An 18,892-nucleotide genomic window follows, 5' to 3' on the forward strand; every position below is an offset into this window, starting at 1 on the left:
AGCATAGTTGAGAAAAAACAGTTTATAAAAGAGTTTAATTTTAGTTATATTTACAAATGGGAGATATTCTACAGGTTTTTTAGTTTTAGGAACACAATGTATCAAATCTAGTTTTTATGTATTTAAATATAATTTTATTGTTAAGGTATTATACACAGGTGTTAACCATTTCATAAGTCAAGTAATGAGTACATTTCTTTTTTTTTAAAATCTAATCTAGTTTTTTTTTTTAAACTGAGCCAGGGTGTACCCTGTGTGTGGTCATGGGGCTTGAATGTGGGGTCTGGGTGCTGTTCCTGAGCTTTTTTTCTCAAGGTTAGCCCTCTACGACTTCAAGCCACAGCTCTGCTTCTGGTCTTGCATTAATTGTAGATAAGAATCTCAAGGCCTTTTCTGCCCATGCTGCCTTCTAACTGCGATCTTCAGGTCTTAGCCTCCTGAGATGTGAGGGTTACGGGCATATGTCACCTGTACCCAGCCCTTAGCTTTTAAATCACACTTTTCCATATAATTTAGTGTGATTTATTCAGAAAAATACAACATTTTAGTTGAATTTGTTAATCCTAGAAGTACTTGGAAATGCATATTAAATTTGGTAGTGGTTTAAAATTTCAACTTTTTTCCTCAACATTGCACAAATGCTCCATATGTTACAAGTTACTCACCATTTGGTTGAGGAAACAAAGTCTAATTAAGCTATTGCCTTGAGTATAAACATGAACTAGTTCCATATAAATCTAATTGCATCATTTGCCTTGATGTAATTATAAAGCAACTTGGGATACAGTACCTAAGTTAGATAATTCTAACACAAAATATTAAATGAGGGAAATGTCTAGAAGCTTATACTTGAAGCAATCTGTGATATTTACTATACTAATATATATTGTGGTGATCACTGATGTAACCTGTAGTATTCTAGTCACAAAACTATGAGGGGGGTGGGCTTCTCTTTTCTACCTGCAAAACTTTGAATTTGCTTTATTTTTAACTTTCTGAGCAAATGAACCATTACTTGTTTTACATACTTCCTAGAATAAATAAGCTGGCTTGTATTTTTCTATTTTAGACCTTGTTTGAATGTTTAATATATTACTATCAGCCTTTAGCTTGTAAGGTTAGTAAAATAATCTGTTCTTAATCTTGGACTGAAAAACACAAAGCATATTCACTTATACCCATATGTATTTGCTTTTGTACATTAAAATTGTGAGTATTGCTTGTCCAAAAGTGAATAATTGGCTTAGGGCTGTACAAGATATGAATGCTGTATGGAGTGCCTATCTCTATTGACTCTTTCATGAAGTACCACAGTTGTCTATTCTTTGCTAGTTTTTCAAGCACATTTGTAGTGTAATGTTGAAGGTCTGAAACTGAACCTTTGCCTTGCCTTTTAATTATTTAAGTTTGCAAGCAGTGTCTTTTACTACATAAGGCATAGAGGTGTAGCGTTTTGTGGTCTCAGCAGGAGTTCTTATTCATGGTTGTACTGCTGGAGACCATAGTTTGTTTCCCTTGAGGACAACGTCAAAGAACTCAACAGTTGTATCAACAAGATGCTCTTGTCCATTATTGTGATTTAAAAACTAATTTGAGGGCTGGGAATGTGGCCTAATAGTAGACTGCTGCTCTAGCATACATGAATGAAGCCCTGGGTTCGATTCCTCAGCACCACATATACAGAAAGCCGGAAGTGGTGGTGTGGCTCAAGTGGTAGAGTGCTAATCTTGAGCAAAAAGAAGCCAAGGACAGTGCTCAGGCCCTGAGTTCAAGCCCCAGGATTGGCAAAAAAGCAAAAACAAACAAAACCCACTTTGAGGACTGGGCATTTTTGCCCCCTCCCACCCCCTTTGCTGGCTTTGTTCTTTAATAGTAAGGGATTTGGCAAAGTTGACAAAGAATGTAAAGCTTTTGTACTGAAAAGTGGAAAATTTTACCTCATTTATTTGTTGTTTTTAGTTCTTCATTTCAGTCACACATATGACTTGAAGTATGTGATATTTATTCACTAGAGTTGCTAGTGGGATTTTCTTCAGCTACAAACTGATCTTCAAATTCTGACAGACTGTCTTACATGTTTTGGCAAGTATGGAATAAGCCCAAATCTTTATCAACTATAGGTCTTCAATATCTTTCCCTCCATTTTCCTTTCATTGTTTTGTTAGCAGAAGATCAAAATGATTCTCTTTTTTCTTGTTCTTAATATATATATTAATTGCTCAAAAGGAGTTCTTGTGATATCTCCATACTTTCATATAATGTACTTTGATCAAATTCACATGGTTATTCTTTCTTCTTCCTCTTCCCTCTTTTTTTTAGAGGATTTTAAAATGTTTTATTCTGTCTTCAGGCATGCATATGAAGAACTTTGACAATATTTACCTTTTACTTTCCTGTCTTTCTCTGGTCCTCATCCCCAGTCACCTCAGTTTACATGTGCCATTTATTTTTTCTTTCTCAATTTGGATATGAGATGACCATGTAATATTTGTCTTTCTAACTCCAGTTTATTTCACTTCCAGTTCTATCCATTAGAATAATTCTATTCTTCTATATGTCTAGATAGTACTCCATTGTGTATGTATATGTCATATGTTCATTATTTCTTGTTAGACACCTAGCTTGGCTATTTTGACTCGTGCTGTGATAAACATGGTTGTGCAGGTATCTAGCTTGTGTGTTGACTCCTTCAGATACATACTGAAGATTGGTATAGTGGGATCATATGGCATGTTGTTCTGTTTTTAGGTTTTTTGAGGAACCACTATACTGATTTTCTTAGTGGCTGTGCTAATTTACATTCCCACCAACAATATGCAATATAAGGGTTACTTTTCCTCCAATATCCTCACCAGCATTGTTTTTATAATAATGGAATCTCATGTGCATTTTCTGTATGGCTAAGAATGTTGAACATTTCTTCATGTATTTATTGACTATGTAATTCTTTGTAGATCTGATCCATTTATTTGCCATTTACCAGTTGGAGTATACCTTGACATTACATTATCTTAGACATAACCTTTCATAGGCCATGCCCACCAATGAATCTTGAGTAAGAACTGTGAAGCAAAAGTTGCCTTAATAAGTAGGACTTGTTTTTTAGGGAAAAGGATCTTGAAGAAGCTCTGGAAGCAGGAGGTTGTGATCTTGAAACTTTGAGAAATATAATTCAAGGGAGACCACTGCCTGCTGATCTGAGGGTCAAAGTTTGGAAGGTAACTATAAATTAAAATGAGCAAAGTATAACCACTTAGTGTTTTCCAAATTTTATTTTTACCTCTCTGGAAAGCCTTTATTATTTTGTGAGCATAACATATTCAGAAATTTTGTTAATACTTTATTAAAATGTATGTCTGTAGTGTTTACTATATTTAATAATAATAGTTCCAGTTTTAATTGGTGTCTTTTTCCTTTCTCATCCTGGGGTTTGAACTCTGGGATTCATGCTTGTTCTGCTTGCTGGGCTGGTGCATTACCACCTGAGCCACACCTCCAGTCTATGGTATAGATTCTGGAGGGTGGATTTTGTTTGTGGCCATGAGTAGTAATGTTTATGATGACAGTTCATTAAAATGGGGAAATATAACCAGTGAGCAAAATAAGGAGTATAATATCACAGATGGAATGATCTCAGCGCTCTCTCTCTCTCTCTCTCACTCTCTCTCTCTCTCTCTATCTTCTCCTCCCTCCCTTTCTTTCTCCCTCCCTCTCTCACTCTCCTCCTTTTGCTAGTCCTAGGGATTGAACTCAGGGCCTGCTCACTATCCCTGAGCTTTTTTGCTCACAACTAGCTCTTTTCCAGTTGAGGGACACCTCTACTTCTGGCTTTTTGGTGGTTACTTGGAGATAAGCATCTCATAGACCTTCCTGCCCAGGCTGGCTTTGCATGGTGATCCTCAGAACTCATTCTCTTGAGTAGGATTACACTCTCTTGAGTAGGATTACACCTATAAGCCACCAGTGCTCCACTCTAAAGGCTTTTAAAGTAACCAAACACCATTAAACAATTAGAGAATAGTGATCCCTTAGTATCACAGTAATTTTTTCAGCTGTTTTACATAAATATTTACATGAAATTTGCTTATTTCAAATTCTAAGGGTCTACTTGTTGAATTTGGTTGATGCATCATTTTAATCTTTTGATCAATACATTGCTCTTGTACATTCTTTTTTTTTTTTCCAGTCCTGGAGCTTGAACTCAGGGCCTGAGCACTGTCCCTGGCTTCTTTTTGCTCAAGGCTAGCACTCTACCACTTGATCCACAGTGCCACTTCTGGCTGTTTCTATATATGTGGTGCTGAGGAATCGAACCCAGGGCTTCATGTATATGAGGCAAGCACTCTTGCCACTAGGCCATATTCCCAGCCCCTCTGTACATTCTTTAAAAATCTTACAAAGAACATTTTCTCAATTCAAGTATTTTTATTTTATTCTTACATGACACAGATATAGTCTTCTTTATGAATATTACATTCTTTGTAGAACACTTGAAATAGTTATGTGTGTAAATATATAAAGATTATATAATTCTTTTCACTAAATCAATATGAAGTAGTAAAATATAATAGAGGAGAATTTAAAGTCATCCTTTTGGTTCATAGTTATGTCACCAAGGGTTCAGCATTTGATGGAGTACAGATATTTTACTTTGTAATCTTGATTGTTATTCCTGAATAAAATTATTACAGCATATTTTTCAAGAATGTGAAATACCATATGAAACTGTTGCTTTTTAAAATCTCTTTCCCAGATTGCTCTAAATGTTGCAGGAAAAGGTGATAGCCTGGCATCATGGGATGGTATTTTAGACCTGCCAGAACAGAACATTATTCATAAAGATTGCCGAGAATTTATTGGTAAGTTTAAGAACGGTTTTCCTTTTATAATTTGAGGTACCAAATATCTAAAGGGCTTATAAATAGTTTTATATCTCTTTTAAGATTCTTATGAAATTACAAGTCTAATTTTTACTATTTCTTTGATAAATGTATTAATTTTTATATATATTTATCATTTTGCTGTGAACTATGGCCTTATGCATACTAGGAAAGGGTTGTACTACTGAAGTGTATTTCCTGGTACTACATGTGTAGTTTTATCACATTTTAAAACCTATTTTTGTGTAATTAGAAATATGTACTATGATCTACGGTTGCTAAAATTAAAGGGGCTATGTTTTAAAAGTTTATAAATTACAGATTATGATTTATTGTAGAAAACTTACAAATCATAAGTGAATTGGTTTTTAATCATTCCATACGTCATTAAATCACAATACAGATTAACTTTAGTTTATACTTCTCTTTTTAATTTATCTTTCCAATGGATATCTTTTAACTTTCTCTCATCTTTTAGTTAACTAACTGGTTAAATAGGCATACATATGTATGTGTGTATATAGGCATATATATGCCTATTTAACCAAGTATGTAACTGCAATTATATATGTATATATACATATATATTCCTGCATATATATACATATACATATGTATATATACATATACAGAAATTATGGCTGTGATGTAAGTTAGTGGTAGAATGTTTCCCTAGCATACACAGGGCCCTGAGTTTCTTTCTCAGCAAAACACACACACACACACACACACACACACACACACACACGTAGAAAGAGAAAGAAATAGGGAAAAATGCTTTTGTGTAATTTTACTTAGTCATGATCTAAATGCACTCATATAATCCTATATATTTGTAAGCAAATGGTATCTTCATTGTTAAACCTCTAATAGATCCTTGATAACTTTATTTTGATGCTTATTTTCTAGACCACCTTTCTGTGCCAGAGGAGAAGGCCTCAGAGTTACTTCTGGATATTGAATCTGTAATTACTTTTTATTGTAAATCACGCAACATTAAATATAGCACATCCCTTAGCTGGGTACATCTACTGAAACCACTGGTACATCTTCAGCTGCCACGAAGTGATTTATACAACTGCTTTTATGCTATCATGAACAAGTACATTCCCAGGTAAAATATGATTAGTTACAGTTTCAGAAGTGAGTAGTGTTCTGGTTTGCCTTGGACTAAAATGGTTAGATTTACTTTAATGATAAAGTAAAATTTTTGTATTATTTTGAAGGTTGAATCATAATTGTTACTTGACTTGATTTTTGTGGTTATAAACATTTTTAGTTAATAATTCCTACTTCTAAATTATTATATGTAATATAACCCTTCAGGTTTACTTGGTGCTCTCTGTATTTTAGTTTCTTTACCTAAAAAATAGTATTACTTGTCTATGTAAACAGCAACATTTTGGGAGTACTCCTTATGTGACATGCTGGGATCACAGGAACATGTCACAGAGATAAAGGTATTAAGCAAACTGAGTCTTAGGAAGGTAAAATACAGAATGATATGGAAATGTATCATGGATGGGAGCCTAGTCATTTGAGATCAGAGTCTGCTTTCCTAGGCAAACCAGAAAAACATGGAGGTGGTTGTAGTCATACTAGTATAGGGGCACTCATGTGGTCAGAAAGATTTATAGTTCTTAGGGCTGGGGAACAGAATTCTTGAGCCAAAAGAAACCTGAGACATAATCTAGACTATTGGATTCACTGTAGACCTTGGATGCGCGGTAGGGCAATGGTAGAACTCTTATTCCTACTACCTATTTGCCTGTCTACTTAATTAAACAAAATCTCTAGGTGATGGTGACAGAACTAAGGAATCAGTGTTCTATTAGATTTTCCTAGTCAGTTCTAGTGTTCTGCAGAGTGGACAGCTGCTGTTCTGGACTTGGATAGTTAACTGAATTCCAGTTTTTCTATGGCTTTCTGTGTGTAGCACACTATTTTAGGAGTGAATGTTTTATTTTCTGATTTAAACAATGACCACTATAAGGTATGTATCTGATTCATCATTTAATGGGCATTTGAGTTGTTTTCATTTGGGGCTCTTATGAATATGCTGCAATGAATGTTTGTGTACAAGATTAGTTGGGCCATGTTTTCCTTTTTCTGGGATCTGTGCATAGGAATGGCTAAGTATATAATATAATGATAATTTCTAGTTATCCATTTATTTTTTGCCAGTCCTGGGGCTTGAACTCAGGGCCTGAGCACTGCCCCTGAGCTCCCTTTTGCTCAAGGCTAGCACTCTACCGGTTGAGCCACAGTGTCACTTCCAGTTTTTTTTCTATGATTAATTGGAGATAAGAGTCTTACAGACTTTCTTACTGGGTCTGGCTTCGAACTACCATCCACAGATCTCAAGTTCATGAGTAGCTAGGATTACAGGTGTGAGCCTTTGGCTACCATCTTGGTCTGTTAATTCTTAGCAGTGTGAATTACCTAACCTCAGTTGTACCTTAGGTTTCATCTATAACATGAGTTGTTTGTGAAGATGGGATGAAATGACTTGGTAAAATGTTTGTCTGGCACATGACATTTCCTCAGTAAACACCAGCTTTTATTATAATGACTTGTGCTTTACACTGTTAGGTATTTTTACTATTTCATTATGTGACATTCTTGCTTCATCCCTTTGTGACTGGTAGAATGCATCTCACTGCAAAAGCTGAATGGAGTAGTTGATAGCAGTCTGATGAATTAGCAAAGCATGCTCTTCAAATGAAGATTGAGTTAGTCATCACTTTGTTCACAGTAATGGATACTTTAACCCAACTTTCTGAAGTATCTGTGTAGTACCTTATATTTTTAACACACTGGTTAAAAAGTATTGCTGTCCTTACATTAAGATTAAATTACCAAAAGTAGGTCTGTTACCTTTTGAGAGGTTCTTTTTCCATGAAGTCTGTTTGGTTTTGAGGTATTAAAACTATAAAAACATTAAAATGAATTAATATGAATATGATGGCATCTATGAAGTTGTAGGACATAGAAGAGTATATGAATGCTGCTGATGTGGGAGTTAGACATAAGGATTCTTTTTTTTTTGGTGTGGGGGGGGTGGAGTAAGTGGTGGTGGTCCAAGACCAGGACTTGAACTTGGTACCTGATGCTTTTCTCATTGGCTAGCACTCTACCAACTGAACCATACCTCCAGCCCCAGAAATAAGGTTTCAGAGTGGAAGTAGAGGCTGTATGTTGTAAAGAGGAAGCAACTGTGCTTCCTGAAAAGTCAGTTTAGTGCATGGATGTGGTTTTGACCTGATCAAAGGGATTTTCATAGGGTACATAGGTATGGTGATGGTGACGGTGACTTTCAGTTTAAGGTTGTGAGTGGCTACCATTGACCATGGATGGAGGAGCCTGCTTAAAGTTGAACAGATACAATAATGGACAGCGACTTCAGGGAATCCATGCCCAGAATGTATCTCTATGCCTAATGATTTCTACTTTTAAAGTGGAAAAAGGTATTGTGATTTTTAAAAAGGCAAAGTATGTATTTGATACCTTTTACTTACAGACAGTATTTACATTTAACATTTTCTCTTTACTTCCACAATAATTCTTTGAAGTAGGACAGTAATTCAATAAGCTGAGCATTTGGTACCTTCTGCAATTCACTCTGAGGAGAGGTCGAGGCCACTTGGTATTTCTAAGTCCCAGGCTATTCTGAAATGTTCATTTATGGTCATTTTGACTTACACTTTTGCTGAAGGATATTCCAGATTGAATATAAGAACTAGAACTAGCCTCAGGCCTTTCTAGCAGTTTCTCTGTGTTTGGCAGAAAAGGAGACTGGGAGCCTAACTTTATTATAATGAGCTAAGTGCCATTTTTAGTGATTCCTGTAGTGCTCTTTAATTGAGTACTGCCTGGGTTCACCTGGAGAGAATCTTCCTAAAGTGGCTGTATACTTGCCAGGTATGTTAAAAGGGACTACTGAGAAAGCTCTGCCTGGTTCTGCCAGGTCGGTTTGTGTGAGTGTTGTGGTGGTCTGGATGGGAAGAGAAGAGGCGAGTATTGTAGGGGGATTGGTAACTGATATGATCAGTTCTAACCTATTAATGAAAAAAGTTTGCTTTTTTTTTTGTCTTCTAGGGATTGTTCCCTGAAGGGGAGACCATTCCATCTCTTCAGATTACTCATCCAATACCATGAGCCAGAACTTTGTTCTTTTCTTGATACAAAGAAAATTACTCCAGACTCCTATGCACTCAACTGGGTAATGAAGTGAAAGTAGGAGCACTTAATGAAAAATAGTTTATATAAAACTACTGTTAGGGAGTGCTATTTTTCAAGGAGAAGAAAAAAGTTATAAATTGTAGATCATTACTACTAAAGAAAAGAAGAAAATTACTGACATTTAACAGCTTTTTGCTTTTCGCTCATGTTTAGATTATGTGATAGGAAATTATCCTTTTTTTTGCACACAGAAATAGAACTTATATAATTACAATCTACTGATGTATTTTATGTAATAATTATATACCTATATTTGTTAAATAATTAGTACCTATTTCTGCATATACATGAATGCAGTATATTTAAATATATTTAAAACTTTATATGCTTAAATTTGATGGTGTTACAAAAACTGGTAACCAGTCTGGAAGAAAATTGTATTTCCAAATGGCTACTGGAAAACAATATAAGATGCAACTTACTGCTCTTTCTCTATTTGTATTTTCATTGAGAAGTCTTATTCTGGGTTAGTGATTCTCACTGGCACTTTGGAATCAAATTAATAAAATTTCTATAAAATTATAGCTTCTTTGAGATTGATATACTACCATTAAATCTAGTTATGTTAAAGCAAAATATTTCTCTTGAGAATTTTAATTAATAGAGGTCTCTCTGCCTAGAAATTCTATGTCATTTCTATTACCAGAAGTCTGAATTAGCACTTTACTATTTCAGTTGATTTAACCTGACTACTAAAACAACTGGTTTACCTTTACCAGCTCTGCCAGATAGTTCATACTTACTCTTGATATCATGTTGATGAGATAGAGTTATTTCAGGTTTTTTAAATTATGAAATGAAACAAACTAATTCTTACATCTAAATAACCCACAATGGTGGCAATATAATGGTAATGTTAGTTCAGCTGAGACTAAGGATGCTTGTATATTATATTGTTTCTATTTATACCTTCTAATTGGAATTTATGGTAGTTATTTTTTCAAACAGCAGCAAAAAGCATCAGCAGCATTTTTTACTTTTAAAGTGACCTCTAGGTCACTGGGCTGTGAAGCTCAGACATTTTGCCTAGTCCCAGCACAACTGCTCACTAGCTGTATGAGCTTGGGAAAGTTATCCCAACCAATTGCTTGTGTGTGAAATAGGGAGAAAACATCTCAGCAAGTCTATAGTAAGAATTAAAGATAATAAACAATAATGTAACAATAATTCAGCACCAGGCATAAAGTATGCACTAAATATATGTATCCCCATTTGCTTTAGTCATTAGAAATGTTATTATTATTATTTTTTTTTTGCCAGTCCTGGGGCTTGGACTCAGGGCCTGAGCACTGTCCCTGGCTTCTTTTTTTTGCTCAAGGCTAGCACTCTGCCACTTGAGCCACAGCGCCACTTCTGGCCATTTTCTGTATATGTGGTGCTGGGGAATCGAACCCAGGGCCTCATGTATATGAGACAGGCACTCTTGCCACTAGGCCATATCCCCAGCCCTAGAAATGTTATTTATATAATCCTAGTTGTTTCCAAACCTAATGAAAATTGTGTAATCAAAGTATTGAATTCGTGTAATTTTCTTTCTTTTTTTTTGGCCAGTCCTGGGGCTAGAACTCAGGGCCCAGGCTCTGTCCCTGAGCCTCTCTGTGCTCAGGCTAGTGCTCTACCACTTGAACCACCATTTCTTGCTTTTTGTGTTTATGTGGTACTGAAGAATTGAACCCAGAGCTTCATATATGCTAGGCAAGCACTCTATCACTAAGCTGCATTCCTAGCCTGAATTCATGTAATTTTCTTTTGTTTCATTTTTTTTTTTTTGCCAGTCCTGGGGCTTGAACTCAGGGCTTGAGCACTGTCCCTGGCTTCTTTTTGCTCAAACTAGCACTCTGCCACTTAAGCCACAGCACCACTTCTGGCTTTTTCTATATATGTGGTGCTGAGGAATCGAACCCAGGGCTTCATGTATATGAGATGAGCACTTTACCACTATTCCCAGCCCTCATGTAATTTTCAACACAATTAGGTTATAGAGAAACCTAGATTCTAACTAAGTCCTTTATTTGAAAACCAAACCATAGAACTGAAATCTGTTGAGGAATATTAATTTTCTATTGTCTCTTTCAAATGACTTATAATGTGAAGCAATTTACATTGTCATTAAAATTTTACTGAGTGTTTTTAAGTTACTGTGCTTGATCTCCTCAAGTACCTTGTAAAGTTAAAAACTATGCCGTAAAACTCAGCTGATTACACCAGCTACCCTTGGAACTCTGTAGATAATGTACTAGTTACTAAGCTATGGCAGAGATGTGTTTAAATTGTATTACATCTTCTGGGTTAATTACCTCTCTTTTCACAAGAGTGGTTGAAAATGGGTAGTAATATATATGCCCCCAAACTCTTCTCATGCTTTTGACAGTAGAAATGGGATCCTGAGAGAGGTTAAATGTGGTAGCTAATTTCAGCACTGAAGTATACATTAAATATTAGGTGCAGATTATTTGATGTAATATTACTTAGCCATTTACTATAGTACTTTTAAGAGACCAGGTCATCTCCAATGCTTTATGTCTCTCATTTAATTTCCTGATTACAGCTTGGAAGTCTTTTTGCATATTACTGTTCCATTGAAGTCACTCAGGCAATATGGGATGGATATCTTCAACAAGCGGATCCATTTTTTATTTATTTTGTAATGTTAATTATTCTTGTTAATGCAAAGTAAGTATCACATTAGTTAGATTCTTTTTCTCTCAGGTGCTCTACTAATATTTAACTCAATCATTTGATTTCCTTTTACAGAGAATTTATTTTAGCACAAGAATCAGGCAGCAAAGAAGAAGTTATCAGTAAGTATTACTCAATGTGGAGAAAATATTTCAGATCATCAGATCATTAATCTCTCTAAAACTCAGTTTTCCAATCCATAAGTGTAGAATATTAGCCTAGAAAATTCTTAAGTTCTTTATAATCTTCATGTTTAAGTTTTGATTCTTCTGAGTTCTCCCCATGCTGGCCCCATAAGGAGATAGCTACTTCTACTTGATATACTTGATATTGCCAGACACTCTGTGCTATCTGTACAATAATGTTTATCTTTCTGCATTGTTGTTTATATTTCCCCCCCAAGATTTAAGTTCCCTAAGTCAGAAACTACTCTTACTTTTTTTTTTTTTTTAAACCATTTCTGGTGCTTGAATTCAGGGCCTGGGCACTGTTCCTGAGCTGCTTTTGCTCAAGGCTAGCACTCTACCACTTGAGCCACAGTGCCTCTTCTGGCCTTTTCTGCTTATGTGGTACTGAGGAATGGAACTCGGGGCTTCATGCATGCTAGGCAAACACTCTACCACTAAGCCATATTCCTAGCCCCTTACATTATTATTTCTAGGGACCTTGGTGTTTTTATGTTTATTGGATAATAAAATCCTAAAGCTAGTGAATTTTGGTTCTCTGATACATCCTTTACTAACAAGAGAATTTCATGAATAGTTTTAGCTCCTTTCAGAGTCTGTTTCTCCACAGGCAGCTTTGAAAGCATCGTTGCTGAGTTGAGGATGTTGATCACTGGTAAAACACTGGACTAGCATGTGAGGCCCTGAATTTGATTCCTAGCACCACAGAAACAAAAAAAAAAAAAAAGATTTCATTTCTGTAGTATTATACTGAAGATATTTTACTTTTTAATAAATAGTATTACTGTATTTTCAGTTTGTTAAATATTATCATATCTATAATTGCAGAGTTCTTGGAAAATACTCCATCCAGTTTGAATCTGGAAGATATAGAAGACCTTTTTTCTTTGGCTCAGTATTATTGCAGTAAAACACCAGCTTCCTTTAGGAAGGTAAAAAACAAATGATGGGTTGATTTGTAGTTTACATTTTGTGTACTGTTCTTATTGTTTACTTTTACTTTGTATTCACTGTGGTTAAAATACTCTTTAATTATTCCATTATTCTTTTTATGTGGTATGTATATATGTATGTGTTCACTGTAAATTCTTTCCCTAGTGGAAAATAGATTGAAAATGATAGTGAGAGCCATCTTATTTTTGTTCTGCTTATGTTATTTCTTTTTTTTTTTGGCCAGTCCTGGGGCTTGGACTCAGGGCCTGAGCACTGTCCCTGGCTTCTTTTGCTCAAGGCTAGCACTCTGCCACTTGAGCCACAGCGCCACTTCTAGCCATTTTCTGTATATGTGGTGCTGGGGAATTGAACCCAGGGCCTCATGTATACGAGGCAAGCACTCTTGCCACTAGGCCATATCCCCAGCTCCTTATTAGTTATTTCTGACCAGGCAAAAATTGACTGTGAGATATTTCTTAAATTTGTGCTTTGTTGCTTATCTGAAGTTCAGTCTTGAACAACCGTTGTGATGCATTTCTTGCCTGTAAACAGCAACAACAGAAAAGGACTACTTAGGGACCCTTAGGGACCTACATCTGCAGATTTTGAATAAAAGACATCAGATTAAAAGCCTGATTTATGTGATTTTTCTAGGAAGTGATACTCTACGACATAGTAATGATGTAGGTCATTATTTATATAGTACAGGTTATCTGTGACCTCAGTGACCAGTAAGAACATCCTTGTTGGGAATGTGCCACTATAATGTCAGTATAGTGTGTATTATGTTCAATATACATATAGTATGTGTCAGAGGCACATGATGTTAACTTTGTAAAGAAAATGGATACAGAAGAGGGAGTAAGAGAAGAACAATGGGGGAATATATATGATCAAGCTATGCATGTGTAAAAATGTCATAATTAATTTATGCTAAAAAGAATCTAAATGAACAAAAAAAGGATATTTCCCTCAAAAATAATTTAAGTATTTGTTGTTGGACTGATTTTAGCTGTTTGAAATAGTATTCTTCTATAAGTCACATTCATTTCTACTATGTTAAGTCAAATGATGGAATAACTGTACAAAGCAAAAAAGTCAGTCTTTTTTATTTTTTCGTTTTTCAGTGCTTTAAGAGGACCACCTTGGTCCTCTTAAAAGGCACACACTTATGATTCCAGATACTTTGGAGGCAGAGGTTGGGAGAGTCATGGTTGAGGCCAGCTTGGACAAAGAGTTAGTGTGGCCTTTTCCTCCAAAGAAGCCAAGCATGGTTGCACACATCTTTAATTCCAGCTACCGGGAAGATATAGGTAGGAAGATTTTAGTCTGAAGTTGGACTTGAGCAAAAACACAAGGCTATATCCAAAAAATAACTAAAGCAAAAAGGTACTAAATGAAGGGTCTGACTGCAAGGTTCTGTTCAAAGTCTGGTACTTGGGGTCAGGGTAGAAGAGAGATGAGCACTTCTTTTTTTTTTTTTTTGGTGCTGGTACTGAGTTGGGCTTTTGTTTTTTACTACAGGCTGGCATTCTACCTTTTTTTTTTTTTTTTTTTTGCCAGTTCTAGGGCCTGAACTCAGGGCCTGAGAACTGTTCCTGGCTTCCTTTTGCTCAAAGCTAACACTCTACCACTTGTCACAGTGCCTTTTTATTTTATTTTTATTTTTTTATTTTTTTGCCAGTCCTGGGGCTTGGACTCAGGGCCTGAGCACTGTCTCTGGCTTCTTTTTGCTCAAGGCTAGCACTCTGCCACTTGAGCCACAGCGCCACTTCTGGCCATTTTCTGTATATGTGGTGCTGGGGAATTGAACCCAGGGCCTCATGTATACGAGGCAAGCACTCTTGCCACTAGGCCATATCCCCAGCCCCTCACAGTGCCTTTTCTGTGTATGTGGTGCTGAGCAATGGAACCTAGGGCTTCATGCATACTAGACAAGCACTCTACCACTAAGTCACATTCTACCATTTGAGCTATACTTCTACTTCAACTTTTTTCTGGTTATTGAAGTTAGAGTCTCTTTGATTCACTTGACCAGACTTGCTTTGAACTGTGATCTCAGCCTCTTGTGTGTGGCTAGGATTGCAGGTATGAGTTACTGGAACCTGGCTCAGAGGAACACTTACTATTCTTGAGATAACAGAAAATAAGCCTAGCACCTGCAAATTAGACACAACTATGGATCAGCATATTATGTAATTTATGTAATTATTATGTCATGTAGTTCTACCACATTTCATTTTTGTTACATGGAGACACGAGAAGCTACAATTGAGGTGTGTTTTTTTTCTTCCCAGTGATACTGGGATTTGAACTCAGAGTCTTATGCTACTAGCACCTACTCTACTGCTGAGCTATGTACACCTCCCACCCTTTGTTTCTCTTGCACTGGTTATTTTTGCAGAAGGGTCTTCCTTTGCACCTATTTTACTTCCCATTGTAGTTGGGATGACAGGAGTGTGTCGCCCACATCCATCATTTTTTTGAGAAGTGCTCTTTAGTGTGACTATATGATCCTTCCAGTCTTAGCCTTCCAAGTAGCTAAAGATTGTAGGTTTAAGCCACAGAGACCTGGCTGTTTTTGTGGAACACAATGCATTGATCATGCAAAGTAAACACTACCACTGAATTACTAACTCCTGAAATTTAATATTCAACTATAAATGATGGTATAGAAAATAACAGTGTAGGGCTGGGAATATGGCTTAGTGGTAGAGCGCTCGCCTCATATACATGAAGCCCTGGGTTCGATTCCCCAGCACCACATATATAGAAAACGGCCAGAAGTGGCGCTGTGGCGTAAGTGGCAGAGTGCTAGCCTTGAGCAAAAAGAAGCCAGGGACAGTACTCAGGCCCTGAGTCCAAGGCCTAGGACTGGCAAAAAAAAAGAAAAGAAAAGAAAAAAAGAAAATAACAGTGTAGAGGTGATCTTTTTTGCTTGTTTGTTTTGTGTAGATTAGATTGGTTGTGGGAAGGGGATTCATTGTTACAGGATTTTTTTTTTTTTCTTAAGTCTTTTATTTTGTGTGAATTCTGATTGGGACTTTGTGACTTTCTTGTAGATTTTAGCCTGTGAGATTTGAGATTACATAAGAATAAGCTTTGAAAAATTGTAATACTCATGGACATTATATCATTATTCACATTTTATCAGGGTTTAAAGGCTTAACATAGCTGCTCAAGCTTGTAACACTAAAGCTGCTTGGGAGGAGGAGATCAGGGGATTTTATGCCCAGGTTTAAGGTCAGCCTGGGCATAAAAGTTTGTATGACTCCATCTTAACTAGTGACTGGGTGCAGTGGCATACAGCTGTCAGCCAGCACAAGGTAGCCTGTGCATAAAGCAAAATCCTATCTTGGAAATAGCACATAAAGGAACTGGCAGAGTTTCTCAAGTGGTAGAGTGCCTACTTAACAAGCATGAAGTCCTGCACTCAAATCTCAGTACTAACAAAAAAAAAATAATGTTTTCAGGAAATGTTTATTTTTCTTTATAATGTTAAAATTTTTTGAGGTTGAAATAGCTTGTTTGCATGTTCGAAAACAGAACAGGCAGGTTAATGAAGACGTGTTAGGAAGAGGGGATAAAGGGAGGAGAGGGATGGAGGAGTGAGATTGATCAGGATATTGTATACATGTGTGGAAATGTCCCACTGAAACTCCCCTTGTGCAACTTATATTTGTTAATTTAAAAAATTCTCTTTGTAATAGGATAATCACCATCTCTTTGGTAGTACTTTGTTGGGAATTAAGGATGATGATGCAGATCTGAGTCAGGCTCTTTGTCTGGCTGTCTCAGTATCAGAGATCCTTCAAGCAAATCAGCTGCAAAGTGTAAGTAAAGGAAACCCATTTGTCAGATGACTTGGAATGTATGGAATTGGGTGGGGCCATAGGTAGCTCAGTGAGCATATGCTTAAGATTCACAAAGTCCTAGGTTCAATCCCTCTCACTAAACATTTCCTCCCTGTTTGGTGATTCCCACTAAATTAATGTACTATAATGATGTGGCTGTTCAGTCTTTTTGGATAAGTAGGTTAAACTCTCTGTTCATTATAGTCACTTTAAACTGTCAGCTGTGTGTAATTTTAATTGTCAAATTGTTTTTGTCACTCTTAACACCAGTTTCTATAAATTGCCCTTTTTCATATTTCAACATGGCATGGTATGTTATACTTTATTATTTTTTTGAATTTTTTTTATTGAGTTTAAGTTACCACATATATTTCACAGTTCACATTTTAACCTTCGCAATGATGAAAATCATCAGTCTACTCTACATAGCTTACAAATTCTATGACCTTTAACAATAAAACCATTTCTTCCATTTCAGGTGATAGGTACATTTCTTTCCTTTTATTTAGTAACATCTTTTCCCTCTTTCTCTCTCATCCCCTCCTTCCCATCCCCATGCGGAAAAAGTGTTTGATAAAATCCAGCACCCATTTATGCTAAAAGCCCTGGAAAAACTGGGATTCCAGGGAACATTCCTGAATATAATCAAGGCAGTTTAAGACAAACCAACAGCAAGCATAACCCTAAATGGTGAAAAACTAAAGCCATTCCCTTTAAAATCAGGAACAAGGCAGGGATGTCCACTCTCTCCCCTGCTCTTCAACATAGTACTAGAATTCCTAGCCAGAGCAATCAGGCAAGAAGAAAATATAAAGGGGATCCAAATAGGAAAAGATGAAGTTAAACTTTCTCTCTTCGCAGATGACATGATCCTATACCTAAAGAATCCCATAGACTCTACCCCCAAGCTACTAGAGCTGATCCAAAACTTTGGCAAAGTTGCAGGATATAAAATAAACCCTCAAAAATCAACGGCCTTTCTCTATGCTAATGACCCAAAGACCGAGGCGGAAATAAGCAAAGCAACTCCTTTTGCAATAGCCCCCCAAAACATAAAATACCTAGGAATAAGCTTAACTAAAGAAGTGAAAGACCTCTTTGAGGAGAACTTTAAAAGCTTGAAAAATGAAATTATGTCAGAACTAAGGAAATGGAAAAACCTCCCATGCTCCTGGATTGGGAGGATTAATATAATCAAAATGGCAATATTGCCAAAGGCTATCTACAAATTCAATGCAATACCCATTAATATCCCAACACCATTTTTAAATGAAATAGAGGAAGCAATCCAGAAATTCATATGGAACAATAAAAGACCTAGAATAGCAAAAACAATCCTAAGCAGAAAGAACAGTGCTGGAGGAATTACAATACCCAACTTCAAGCTGTATTATAAAGCTATAGTAATAAAAACAGCCTGGTATTGGCACCAGAACAGGCCTGAAGACCAATGGAACAGAATTGAAGACCCAGAAATGAACCCACAGAACTACACCTACTTAATCTTTGATAAAGGAGCTAAAACAATAGCTTGGAAGAAAGATAGCCTCTTTAACAAATGGTGCTGGCAAAACTGGCTCAACACATGCAACAAAGTAAAACTAGATCCTTATATATCACCCTGCACCAAAATCAATTCCAAATGGATTAAAGACCTCGAAATCAAAACAGACACCCTGAAAACACTAAAGGAAGGAGTAGGAGAAACACTTGGGCTCCTTGGCGCAGGACGGAACTTCCTTAACAATGACCCAGAAAGGCTACAAATCAAAGAAAGGTTGGACAAATGGGACTGCATCAAACTGCAGAGCTTCTGCATGGCAAAGGACATAGCTCGCAAGATAAACAGAAAGCCCACAGACTGGGAGAAGATCTTTACCGGGCTTTCAATGGACAAAGGCCTCATCTCTAAAATATATGCAGAACTAAAAAAATTACCTTCTTCCAAAACAAAACCGCAAAGAACCAATAGCCCCCTCATCAAGTGGGCTAAAGACTTGCAAAGAGACTTCTCTGATGAGGAAATGAGAATGGCCAAGAGACATATGAAAAAGTGCTCTACATCACTGGCCATAAAAGAAATGCAAATCAAAACAACATTGAGATTCCATCTCACCCC

General features: G+C 36.4%; 1 protein-coding gene across 2 annotated transcripts in view; it reads left to right on the forward strand.

Moving 5' to 3' along the window:
• Tbc1d23 (TBC1 domain family member 23) overlaps positions 1 to 18,892 on the forward strand; it is a 49,965-nt gene that overhangs the window by 6,555 nt on the left and 24,518 nt on the right. For both annotated transcript variants that reach the window (XM_048346498.1, XM_048346497.1), the window contains exons 2-9: positions 3,107 to 3,218; positions 4,754 to 4,859; positions 5,790 to 5,994; positions 8,979 to 9,102; positions 11,671 to 11,795; positions 11,877 to 11,923; positions 12,815 to 12,918; positions 16,630 to 16,752. In XM_048346498.1, coding sequence (XP_048202455.1) covers positions 3,107 to 3,218; positions 4,754 to 4,859; positions 5,790 to 5,994; positions 8,979 to 9,102; positions 11,671 to 11,795; positions 11,877 to 11,923; positions 12,815 to 12,918; positions 16,630 to 16,752 — 946 coding nt within the window. The remainder of the gene's footprint in view (positions 1 to 3,106; positions 3,219 to 4,753; positions 4,860 to 5,789; positions 5,995 to 8,978; positions 9,103 to 11,670; positions 11,796 to 11,876; positions 11,924 to 12,814; positions 12,919 to 16,629; positions 16,753 to 18,892) is intronic.

Source organism: Perognathus longimembris, chromosome 5, assembly GCF_023159225.1.
Source record: "Perognathus longimembris pacificus isolate PPM17 chromosome 5, ASM2315922v1, whole genome shotgun sequence".
NCBI classification, from domain to species: domain Eukaryota; kingdom Metazoa; phylum Chordata; class Mammalia; order Rodentia; family Heteromyidae; genus Perognathus; species Perognathus longimembris.